Below are 12257 nucleotides of genomic sequence, written 5' to 3'. Positions count from 1 at the left end.
GAGAATCAATGATTTTATCTAATATAGGAAGAGCAGATAAATCCTTTTCAGAAATATATATGGAAAGATAAGTTACTTCACCCACTCGAGCAGCAACTGCTTGAAGAGTTTTAGAATTAAAAGAAGGAATGGACAGTGAAAAGAAAGTATGATTATTGCGAATTAAAAGAGCTGTGCCACCATATCCATCAGTTCTATCATGTCGAAGAATATTAAATCCTTGGATATGAAAATTGGACTTGGGTTTTAACCAAGTCTCAGAAATAGCTAAAAGAAATAAATTATATGAGTTAATCAAATTGATTATATCATGTTTTTTAGGTGTAATGCTTTTACAGTTCCACTGGAGGACTTGATCCATGTTTAAATATATTAAAAATTGATATTGAAATATTGTTTATTATTGTAACAGCAACGGATTCTGGAAGGTTAGAATTAGCAATAATGTTAACAAGTGTAGATAACAACTTATTAAGTTCCTCTGATGAGGGTAAAGGTGCTTTATTTGCTGGGAGAGCTGTACCTGTAGTTCTAGTTTCTTCAAAGGAGATGGAGCGTATCAAGGAATTATGTTCCTGCTTATCATAACCTGGAGAATGACTTGGTGCTTGTTTAGGTTTCTTAACAATAGTTTTCTTATAAGAATGGATATTGTTATTGTCAAGAACAGAATTTGAAGAGGGAGGATGTGAGGATTGCAAGGAAGTCGCTACATGAGAATAGGTATTCTTAAAGGGAAATAGCTTTGCTGCTTCCTGATAAGAAGTTGAGTTTTCAGACATATGTTTTTTGATATTTGTTTGCCTATTGAACTCAGGGCACAGCTTATTTGTTGCCATGTGAGGTTCAGAACAATTGACACAGACATATTCAGTCACCAGGCATGAGAGCCCACTGTGTTCCCCACTACATTTGCTGCATCTCGGTTTACTCCTACAGTTATTTCTAGTGTGACCAAAACGGCAGCAATTGAAGCACTGAATAGTTGGAAAAATATATTGTTCCACGGGGATGCTCGAAAAGAAGGAATAAACTCTGGAGGGCAAGGCCTGTCCATCAAAGGTTAGGACCACTGACTGAGTAGGAGTCCATGAAACTGAGTCTGAGTTTACAGTCCTCCTACTCAATCTGCGGGACTTAACTATTGGTCCATACCCGTCCGGTATTTGTAAATTCATTTTAATATCCTCATGGGTCCATTCTACTGGGATTCCCTTAACCAAGCCCATCTTACAAATATTGAATGTTGGGATCGCAACCTTATAATCTAAATTTTTGGACATTACATTTAAGAAATTGTTGGCATCACTACATGTTTTAAAAGTAATTGAAATGCGGTTCCTCCCTATTCGTTTAATACCGTCCTGAAGTATATTTCCTAATCCGTTCTTCATCAAAAAGCTGCCAAACTTCAGGGGATGCAGTGTGGTACCTGACATGGGTTCTGATATCAGAGTTGCTTGTACCATATATGGACCAGGGTCAGTTTGCATATAAAATGTTCTATATGGAGATTCAGCTACTTTAGGTGCCCTTTGAGTCACTGAAGCAGGCTCGAGAGAAGATTCGACCTGCAAGGGGGGACCCGCGATATTTGGCGTTTTCTTATTTAAAATCAAATTTTCTGACACCAGAGCCTGCTGCAGTGGCCGCATTGACAATTGCTTATCTGTATGTTTGGTTTTGAAAGAATTAGATAATTTATTTTTCTTTTCTTTCTTTTTGTTTTTGATGTTAACAAACTCTGCAATATTTGAATGATCATATTCATCAACAAAAAACATAGGTTTGCTGAAGATGCTATTGGTAGTATCAGCAAAATCTCCTGAATCATCTTTCGGATCCGGAGGATCCGGGTCCGGCTCCAAATCCATAAGTAATAAAAAAGGCTTAAAACTTACTTACAAATTATCGGCAATGATATATACACTATACTACAATATATTATTTATAATATCTACACAGAAATATAGAGATATGAATTTTTGAAAAGGATATCAAAATTTAAATCCGCCCTGTTTTCCCGCCAATCAAAAAAATACTTGTCAAAGTTATCAATGTCAAATGTTGCTAGAATAAATATTTTATTGACACATGGTTATTCACACTAGTCCGGTCCGGTCCAGTCACAGAGTACTTTCTATTTATGGTCCAGTCTAGTAGAATGGTTTACACGCTCCACGCTCCAAGAGACAATAAAAGTTATCTGGTTTAAATCTGGTTTACCTGTACATACATAATAGGAAAATAATTAAATCTAATTTGTACTACGACTATATATTTTAATCAACCAGCTATATATTTTACAAATCATGTAAAATATATAGCTGGTTGATTTGGTAGGTACGTCAAGAACCGGACTAGTTGGCCCTACTCTATATCGATAGATTTGTATAATGTAGCCACAGGTCCACACCTATATTTTTTTTTTGTGAAAAATAAAACTGTCAGATAAGAAAATAAAGTTCAATCTCGAAGAAAAATTTCGAATTTATTTTTATTTTCGATAGTTAGATAGTAATGGATTTGAGAAAAAAAGACTTGGTGAATTTAAGAGCTTTTACACAAAATATTGAGACGGAAGTAACGATGTTGCTCCAAAGCCTGCAATGGGACCGAAAACGAATTTTGGAGGTTACCTATCTACTTCGCTACAAATTCAAATTAACCTTCTACAAAAGTACGGCTGTTATGCAAAAAATTCATGAATTTCAGGGATCGTCAGCAGCAATATGTCAATATGATGCCAATCACAGAATGCCAGAAGATAATTTAAGAGTACATGAAAGTTCCTGTATTCTGCGAAGTTTGGGCTATGTAGACAATGAGGAATTACTCCCGGACCCACCAGATGATGAAGCTCACACTCTTGTAAAACTCGGTAAGACGCTAGGCCATGCCTCAAATAATGTACACTTATTTTTATTCAGTAGTATGTAATTACTAAACACTGGCATCTGATTTTATAAGTCCCTTGAAGGAATCTGGTGAGACTTAATGCAAACTGCTATCTAGTGGCATACATACACTACACTTAAGATTTCTGTTGTTAAGAGAATCTTTATAGTTTTTGATTTGTTTTAGGTAATGTGGAAATAGAGCAAATAATAAATAATGCATCCAGAGTGGACCCTCTATTTAAAAAAGGTATATTTGTATATTATCAGCTCCCAGTATATTTAATTTTATTATCTCCTGGCTCAAAGGTTCTATAGCAGTGAAAGATGTTCTGTATTTTGTAATAAAATTTAATTTGTTTTCTTGTTTTGCAGTAATGAAATGTTCTCGATTCTTTATGATTGGCTTGGACTGAGTGTATCCTTTATAATGCAATATTAATTTTGGAAACTTTGAATCTCAATTTTAATTTAACTGCATAGGAGGCAATAGCAATTTGCAAACATGTAATATCTGTAGATAGATAATATTATAGCACACTGTGTGGAGTTTGCAAGGGATATTATCCTCTTACGTGTATACTTTAAAGTTTTAGTAGTGGGTGACAGAGCACCACTACTCTGTGTAACAGTGTGTATAAGTAAATAAACTTCATTTCAATCTTTTCAAAAAGAGGTTTTTACTAACCTTGATTGTTATCTCAAATGTCCTTAACCAAAGGAGCAGGAAGTGTGAGCCACCAGCCGCTGTCACTGTCTCGGCTGCAATTGGTCTACACGGCGGATGAGAGGCGAGCACTGCATGATGCCGTTGTGGCTGTGGTGCCTTCATGCCATGACCTTGGAGACTTGGCTTTGGCAAGGTATCTAATGTTCAGAAATTTACAAACAGAAAAGTTGCTTATTTACTTGTTATATTAAAAGATATATTTGGTATCTATGTTAGCATATAGTATGGTTTATGTTTTATGTACAGTTCAACAGCTGACGCGCAGAAAGGTGGCACAGTGAAGTCCCGCGTGGAGATCCTGGCAGAGCTGCGGAACATGAAGCGGCGGCGCGCCAAGTATCGCGTCGCGGCCAAGACTAGGAACTACTCCGATGTGCTGCGTGATGTCATCAAGACTCAGGTCAGTGCGGGCTGACATCTAGTAAATTGTAGGTTTAATCCATACTTCTATACCAATATTATAAATGCGAAGTCTGTCTATATTAAGATATTAAAAGAAATTAAAAATGTTTGTATGACAGAGTTTATTTTTGAAGTGTCTTAGTATTCTTTTTCATTATTCAAAAGCTATACAACACTAAAAAGTTTTATAACATATTTCCCCTTTAATGAAAAAGAATCAAAACGTACAGAAAAAATCTGAAAAATGATACAAAATAACCGATATAGCTATATAAAGAATATAAAGAAATATAAATAGAAATTAAAATCTATTTATCAAACCCATATCCTTTATACACCTGACATGTGCTATTCGCCTCAAAGGCTTAGTCAGAATGTCGGCACTCATTTTATCCGAAGCTAGAAATTTTACATCTATTATTCCTTCAGAAATCTTTTCACGGATAAAATGATACTTTGTATCGATATGTTTTGTCCTGCTATGATGGACGGGATTGTGCACAATCTTTTGAGCGCTCTGACTATCGTTGTACAGTGTCAATGTATCAAACCTACCAGTTATGTCACACACTAACCTGCGTAAGAATACGCCTTCCTTTGCAGCACTACATAAAGCCATGTACTCTGCCTCTGTCGAAGAGAGAGCAACCGTTGGTTGTTTTTTGCATTCCCAACTAATTGGACCCCCTGCAAGTACAAAATAGTATCCAGTGTATGACTTCCGGTCACTTATGCAATTTGCCCAATCTGCATCCGTTAAACCTACCAAATATTTGCCAGTTTTTCTGTAAACAATACAGAAATCCGATGTACCTCTCAAGTACTGTAAAACCCTTTTAGCTGCCAACCAGTGCGATTTATCAAAACAGTTGTTGAACTGGCTAAGATAACTAATTGCATACGCAATATCAGGTCTAGTATTAACCGCGAGGTACATTAAACAACCAATTAAGTTTTGGTAAGGATAAGAAGAATCGCTATTACCTTTACTCTTCTCTAATTTGTTGTTATTCAAAGGTGTTGAAACTGCTTTGCATTGCGTCATGTTAAATCGACTCAACACATTTTCAATATACGTTTTCTGATTTAAATATATTTCCCCTTGAATGGATTTATTTATATTTAAACCTAAACAATAAGATAAAGGGCCTAAGTCTTTCAATGAAAAATACTTCATTAAGTCACTTTTGACTTTGTCTAATGATATATTTTCTTTATAAAAAATAATAATGTCATCAACGTAGACCGCAATAATTATGGTTTCATTACCAACCTTTTTCAAATAAATACAAGGTTCCGAAGAAGTTTGTGTAAAACCTACAGAAGATAAAGTTTGATGCAATTTTATGTTCCAAGCACGAGCCGCCTGCTTCAATCCGTAAATCGATTTTCTGAGCAGACATACTTTCCCTTCTGCCCCTTGTTCAGAAAATCCCTCAGGCTGCTGCATGTATACTTCTTCTTCCAAATCACCATTTAGAAATGCAGTATCTACATCTAAATGATGCATCTTCAAATCCATTTCTGCCGCCAATGCTATCAGCGTACGGAGAGATGAATTGCGTACTACTGGCGAAAAAGTTTCATTGTAGTCAATACCAAAAACTTGACTGAAACCTTTTGCAACTAGTCTTGCTTTATATTTGACAATTGCTCCATCCGAATCTCTTTTGATCTTGAACACCCACTTGCAAGGCACAACCCTTTTATTTGGTCTTTCTACTAATGTCCAGGTTTTGTTTTTAATCAGTGAGTTGTACTCAGTCTCCATTGCTGATCGCCACTGAAAATTATCTCCAGACTCTATAGCCTCCTTGAAACTCTGGGGTTCATCAATGTCACCTGTATGGCTGACAATATGAGCATCATCACGTCTAGCCAAACGATTTCTGAGTGGATATCGTTCTTCAGGAGAAATTACTGTCTGATTTCCTGAATCATCTTCATCAGAAATATCATCAGCAGTAAAAAATTCTGAAGTATTTGGATCATTTACTTGATGAAGATCCACTTCAGGCTCCTGTCGCGAAGGTATAACACCCACAGAATTTTCTTCTGATGAAATTCGACTTCTTGTGTGACTACTCGGCGTATCTAAAAAAAATACATCAACTGATGTTGAAGGATGGGATTCTGTCTCTTGAACTTCCAAGTCTGAGAACACATTTTCAAAGAAAACGATGTCTCTAGCTTTTATTAACTTTCTAGGACAACTTGGTTTCCGAAAATAATAACTTCGTGGATCTTCTGAATATCCAACAAAAATGCATTCCTGCGCCTTAGGATCCAATTTCTTTCTATGAAAATCTGGAACCTTCACCATTGCTCGGCAACCGAATATCTTCAAATGAGATAAATTAGGACTATTACCATACCAAGCCTCAAAAGGCGTTTTGCCGTCCAGCTTTGCATGCGGACAACGATTTTTCAAATAAACCGCAGCCTGTACAGCATCTTGCCAATAACTTTTAGGCAAAGAACTATCTGAAAGCATACAACGTGCCTTTTCTACTATACTTCTATTTGTTCTTTCAGAAACACCGTTTTGTTGTGGGCTGAATACAACCGTAGTTTGGTGTCTAATTCCCTCCTTTTCTAAATAGTCTGATAACTCTTTATTAACATACTCAGTACCGTTATCAGTCCGTAAAGTTTTGACTTTCATCCCTGTCTCACGTTCTATCATGGCCTTAAAAGCGCAAAATTTATTTTTCACCTCACTTTTCGAAGAAATAAAATAAATAAAAACCATACGTGTAAAATCGTCAATAAAAGTTAGAGTATATTTATTACCCTGAAATGACTCTACCTGGAAAGGTCCCATGAGGTCGGAAAAAATTAATTCTAACTTAGATGTTGCTTTGCGGTATTTTATGGGTTTAAAAGGTTTCCTAGCCTGTTTACCTTGTATACACGCTATGCAGGGCTCTTTATCAACGTTTTTATACTCTACGCCAACATTACTACCTTTTAATGTATGTAATCCTATTCGGCATAAGTGACCAAGTCGTTTGTGCCATAAACGAAAATTTGATACATCACACTGTACTTCGAACGCTGATAACTGTTTGGGAAGACTTACAGTACAATCTAAGGAGTACAATCCACCATTACAGGACCCATGCAACATAGCATCACCTGTGTAAGAAAAAGTAAGAGCATCAAAAAATGTACAACCTTTTTGATTAAAAAGAACAGTAAATCCGTTTTCGACTGCTTTCTTAACGGAAATTAAATTAGTAGCTAAGTTAGGAACTAATACTACATTAGAAATGTTCTTTACTTCTTTAATACCACGTCTTGAGTTAGAATTAGTGGTAATAGGAACATTACCTACTCCGGCACTCAATAAAGTCTCTCCATTTGCAATGGTTATTTCAGTTATTGGAAAATCTCTCATATTTTCCATCCAATCTGACCGACCGGACATATGCGCACTCGCTCCAGAATCTACATACCATTTATCTTTGTTGATTTTCCCTACTGTATGTCCATTCAAAGCACAAAGTAAATTCGAAGATCTGCCTTTTTCTTCTCCTTCCCGTTTCTTTTTCAAAATTGGACAGTCTGGTTTCTTATGACCTGGCTTCTTGCAGTTAAAGCAAATTATCTCCTTTTTCTTATTGCGCTTCTTACATTGAACACTCATAGCAGTATCAGGTTCTATCATTTCAGTTACAGATGTCCTTGAAAATTCTGTTAACAATTTCCCTCTGACATATTCGCTCGTAATCTGAATCGTAGTATTCTCGAGTGCCATTACTAGAGGGTCATATCTGGCTGTCAAACCTCCTAGTAGTATCGCTGCTAAAGATGTATCCTCAATCTCTTTGCCTATATCTGCTAAATCCTGACAAGTAGACATCACGGCATTTATGTACATTTCCATACAATCAAAATCACTTAAATTGTACCTGTACAACTTCCGCTCCAATGCTAACCTACGTCCCAAGGATTTATCCTCGTAAGCCGCTGCTAAAGCACTCCATGCTTCTTGAGCACTCTTACATTTTCTGACGTTTGTGATGGCTGGGCCATCCAAAGTCAAGCATATCTTGGCCAAAGTGATCTCATCATCTCTTTCTTTCACATTTATTGGAGTACTGTCACCTTCTGGATAACCCCTTATACAATTCCACAGATTTTCATGTTTTAAATACATGCTCATTCGGAATTTCCAAATCGCATATCCATCTCGCCCTTTTAGTGGAGTGATCCCCGCGAGAGAACGTAGACTTGATCCATTTGACTGATCTCCAGATGACATCTTCGAGTCCTTTTTGTTTAGTCTCGAACTCCGAGTTTATTCGAAAGAAAACCACAAAATCTTTACAAAATACACAGCGATAGTGACAACAAAAATATATCTGCTTAAATTCCTTTAAATTCTAGAGCTCTTCGTGCTGATAACGAATATTAAGATATTAAAAGAAATTAAAAATGTTTGTATGACAGAGTTTATTTTTGAAGTGTCTTAGTATTCTTTTTCATTATTCAAAAGCTATACAACACTAAAAAGTTTTATAACAGTCTATCTGTCTGTCAAACATAGGCTACTTTTTTTCAATCAACCCCCCTAATGACTAAGTTTGTATGAAAATCATGTCTATTCCACTTACGCAGGTAAATTCATGCGGGCGAAGCCGCGGGCAAAAGCTAGTGACATGATACTGTAACTTCAATATTATGTAAATGTTCTCTACACTCGTTTGAAATACTGTGAGTGATCAAAATCAATGAAAGCTACACACATCTTGACCTTTAATTAATATGACTCATAATAGTGGGCAAACAAATGTTGGCAAAAAACAAACCGCGCCACGAAAATAGTAACGCGAGAATTTATGTCGAACCATCAATAACTCATCAGCCTCACTGTTATGATATGGGACTATTGCGCCGTATCTCTCGTATGAGACTTTTCGTTACCAGGACTTTATTTGTTGTATATTGTTTCGGTGAGCTATAACATATACTTTTACGTAAATTGCTAGCTTCTTTATATTGGTGGGCCACAGAGTTACACTGAGGACGAGTTGGATAAAATGGGCAGACATTTTTCACCTCTTTCATTTTATAAATTTTTAGGATACTATTAAAAATATGTATTCCTTTTTTAAAATTTCAGATGGAGACATATACTGAAGCAGTAACTTCAACCAAAGTTGAAGAAAACACAAAATGCAATCAAGGTCACAATTCAGATTATGACAATAATAAATCCAGAAGTAATTCTGAAAATAACAAATCTATGAATGATGCCAAATCTAGAGATCGAAGCGACGAAAGGCCCGATGAAAAGAGACAATATGGTGAAAGAAGATACAGAGAAGAGATCGGAAGAGTATCTAGTAGAAGATTTGAAGATCGTGGTAGATCAGACAGAAAGAGATACGAAAGCCATAGACAAGAGAGCTATAAAGACGATGGTAAGACTACCAAAGAATCTAAAAGTGGAAGAGGACATTCAGATAGACATGAAGGTCATAGCAGTTACAGAAGACACCATGACAGACTTAGCGATAGAACTAGGAGTGTCGAAGAGAATAATGGCTTAAGGTATTCTAGTGATAAAGTAAAAGATAGAAGAAAGACTCGTGGTTATGAAGAATCCATTGAAAAAAATAGTAAAAGTAAATTAAAACCTTATATTTATAAGGAAGATAAATTTGATATAGAAAAGATTAAACTTGAGCCGGATGACCATGGAACAGCAAGATGTAATGATTCTCATAGAAGAGAACGCGAGAGGAGTTCCAGAGAGAGATACGGCAGTCGAAAGAGAAAGCGTGATGATTGTCACAGACGACATGGGCATAAAGATGATACACCATATAAACGATATTATGAAATTAAAAAGGAACCTATTTAAATCTCGGTATACCAAAAATACCGAGATTTAAACAGGAAGTGGTGTTGGTGTAATGGTTAAGACTACGCCTGTGGATCGTAAGGTCCCAGGTTCGAATCCTACTCGTGCCACATGAGTTTGCATACCAATCTGAGTTGTGTATAGACATCGACCACCACTTGCTTCTGACGAAGGAAAACATCGTAAGAAAACCTGCATACTGGTTGATTATTATTAACTTGTGTGTGAAATGGAGAAGGCGATGGCAAACCACTCCATTAATAATACCAAGAAAGTTGTTGTGTGTGTTTCATTCCACGTAATGACCACGACCTTCAGCCATGAGGTATACGACTATGAAGATACCAAAATTATATGTTTTCAAATTCTGTTGTTAAAAACTCAAGACATAATGAGTGCTATAACTTAATATACCAAATGAATAAAATGTTGATACGTCTAATCTAGTTTTTTTTCTAAGTCACCTAACAAACTAGTTTCTAACGGTAAGCATAACTGTAAATAAGTAATAATCAGATCAAAATTCAAATATACTTTTCTGTATGTACATAAAGAATATTATAATCTTGTATAGATGATGCTCGGGCAACCAAATTGAACGTTATAAAGTCATAAGCCGCGACGGTGCGCGCGCACCATGAAGATCCAACACATTATGTCGACCACGTTACGTGCTTGTGGTCTTTGGGGCTCAGTGATGTTGATTGAAAATCAGTGCGTACACTCGTAGTTAAACTTTTTAACACAAAAAGTTTAAGATAAAGTATAATTTATCTCTTTCTGTACATTTCAAATAGTATAATGTGCGCTAGTGACAAAACATACATTAGCTAAAAGTATGCTTCCATTTGTAAGAAAGATCGTAGCGTAGAGTTTTTGGCATTCATAGTCTGCCCTCGAGGGAGGAAAAAATCGCATGTGGCTCCACTCGAATTAGCGTTACATGGGGTTGTCGAACTCTGTCCCATTCGTTCCAATTATAATACCCACAAATTGTGCTTATCACTATAACCAGCCTTATAATGTACCTTTGTACGTATGCAAATTAGCAGTAAAACTCTATTTTTGTAGTTAACATTGATAACTTCGTATCGGAAAAGTATGTTTCAATTACCATTCTGCTGTTTCAAGTATTTATTTTTCAATCATACATCAACAACAGAAAGAAATGTAGGTATGTACTTAATGTTCTCGAATATCTGTTCATGAAACAATAGGTGCAAATTTTAATTTTCATTTAAATATTTAGGCAGTAAATGATGCGATGATTGGTGCGACTCTTGTATAATGATAAGAAAAAAAACATTACTTCATTTTGAACGGGCTTAAAAAAAAAGATTTATTCCTTGCCGTTTTGTTTTATAGTGTCGCAGATTAAAGAATTTTTATAGAGTATATTATCGTCACGATAGGCGAAGGCGAGTGAGTAAACATGCAAGTGGCCCGTCCACAGATGCGCTGATAAAAACTTCTCGGCTCATTAGAATACTAAGAGAAAGTATTTAAAAATGTAGGTACAGTCAACATGCTATGTAGTATGTTTAAGTACATATATACTTATATATGCAAAAATGATAAGCGGTGCCAAATTTCTACCAACGATATCTTTTACTTTTCAATTTGTTAGAAAGTAAATAGCATGTAATGTATAATTATATTAAAAAAACGAGAAGCAAACACGAGGTAGACAAATATAATGTAATTAAAATGATGCTGCCGTAGAAATCTAGGCAGCCTCGCCTTGCAATGAGAGTGTGACGGTCTGCGCTTGCGCACGGCACGGTGCTGTTTACAGAGTAGACGAATATTACATAGTCTAAGGTTTTTGTTATTATTTAGACATTTTCGGGTCGAAAGAAAAGAAATTATATTCTCTATACGCGTACGGGAGAAACAGGAAGCTTTTTATATCCTCCTGAAAAACTGAAAAATAATGTTGCAATGAAAACCCATTATTTATTATTATTTTCTGGTTTGCGTCGCCAGCGCGTGAAATTCAAACTCATAAGTAGGTACTAGCCAATATGGCGAGTGTGAAGGCCATAATGATTACAGAATCTAATGTGCAATAGTTTAGTAATTATTTACAGAACCTTGTGCAATAATTTATTATTAATAGCTTTTCCTCTGTAATCCACCTCTATGGTGCGTAGCAGCGCATGGCTCGGTTCGTGCTAGTTTCTCCTTAATGATGGAGATTTGCTCATTATAAACGGTAGCAATTAGTCGTAATTATGTGATGGCATGGATACAGGGGATACTCGCACGAAAACTGTTTGGGCTCTAGTTGGCACGGAGGAGGTCAGCTAAATGTACGTTTCGTTTTTGTGGAGTAGAAATATTTCAGTATTTTATT

General features: G+C 36.0%; 1 protein-coding gene across 2 annotated transcripts; it reads left to right on the top strand.

Moving 5' to 3' along the window:
- The first annotated feature begins 2289 nt into the window (after positions 1–2289).
- LOC128683721 (U11/U12 small nuclear ribonucleoprotein 48 kDa protein-like) lies at positions 2290–10335 on the top strand. 2 transcript variants are annotated; one of them, XM_064437075.1, is made up of 6 exons: positions 2290–2343; positions 2716–2881; positions 3085–3147; positions 3619–3760; positions 3874–4027; positions 9158–10335. In XM_064437075.1, the coding sequence occupies exons 2-6, from the start codon at positions 2758–2760 to the stop codon at positions 9899–9901; spliced, it is 1227 nt and encodes a 408-aa protein (XP_064293145.1). In that variant the 5' UTR covers positions 2290–2343; positions 2716–2757; the 3' UTR covers positions 9902–10335. The 2 variants fall into 2 exon arrangements, with proteins under 2 accessions (XP_064293145.1, XP_053625607.1); XM_053769632.2 differs by lacking the exon at positions 2290–2343 and adding an exon at positions 2407–2634.
- The last annotated feature ends 1922 nt before the right edge of the window (positions 10336–12257 follow it).

This window comes from Plodia interpunctella, chromosome 3, assembly GCF_027563975.2.
Source record: "Plodia interpunctella isolate USDA-ARS_2022_Savannah chromosome 3, ilPloInte3.2, whole genome shotgun sequence".
NCBI classification, from domain to species: domain Eukaryota; kingdom Metazoa; phylum Arthropoda; class Insecta; order Lepidoptera; family Pyralidae; genus Plodia; species Plodia interpunctella.
This window is presented reverse-complemented; position numbering and strand designations above follow the sequence as displayed.

What these genes read in the sequence shown, in the direction of transcription:
- LOC128683721 (XM_053769632.2), top strand. Translation starts at nt 2,521, where the DNA reads ATGGATTTGAGAAAAAAAGACTTGGTGAATTTAAGAGCTTTTACACAA. An exon ending in TCACACTCTTGTAAAACTCG is followed by an intron (nt 2,882 to 3,084) that starts GTAAGACGCTAG and finishes GATTTGTTTTAG; the next exon opens with GTAATGTGGAAATAGAGCAA. An exon ending in GTGATGTCATCAAGACTCAG is followed by an intron (nt 4,028 to 9,157) that starts GTCAGTGCGGGC and finishes TTAAAATTTCAG; the next exon opens with ATGGAGACATATACTGAAGC.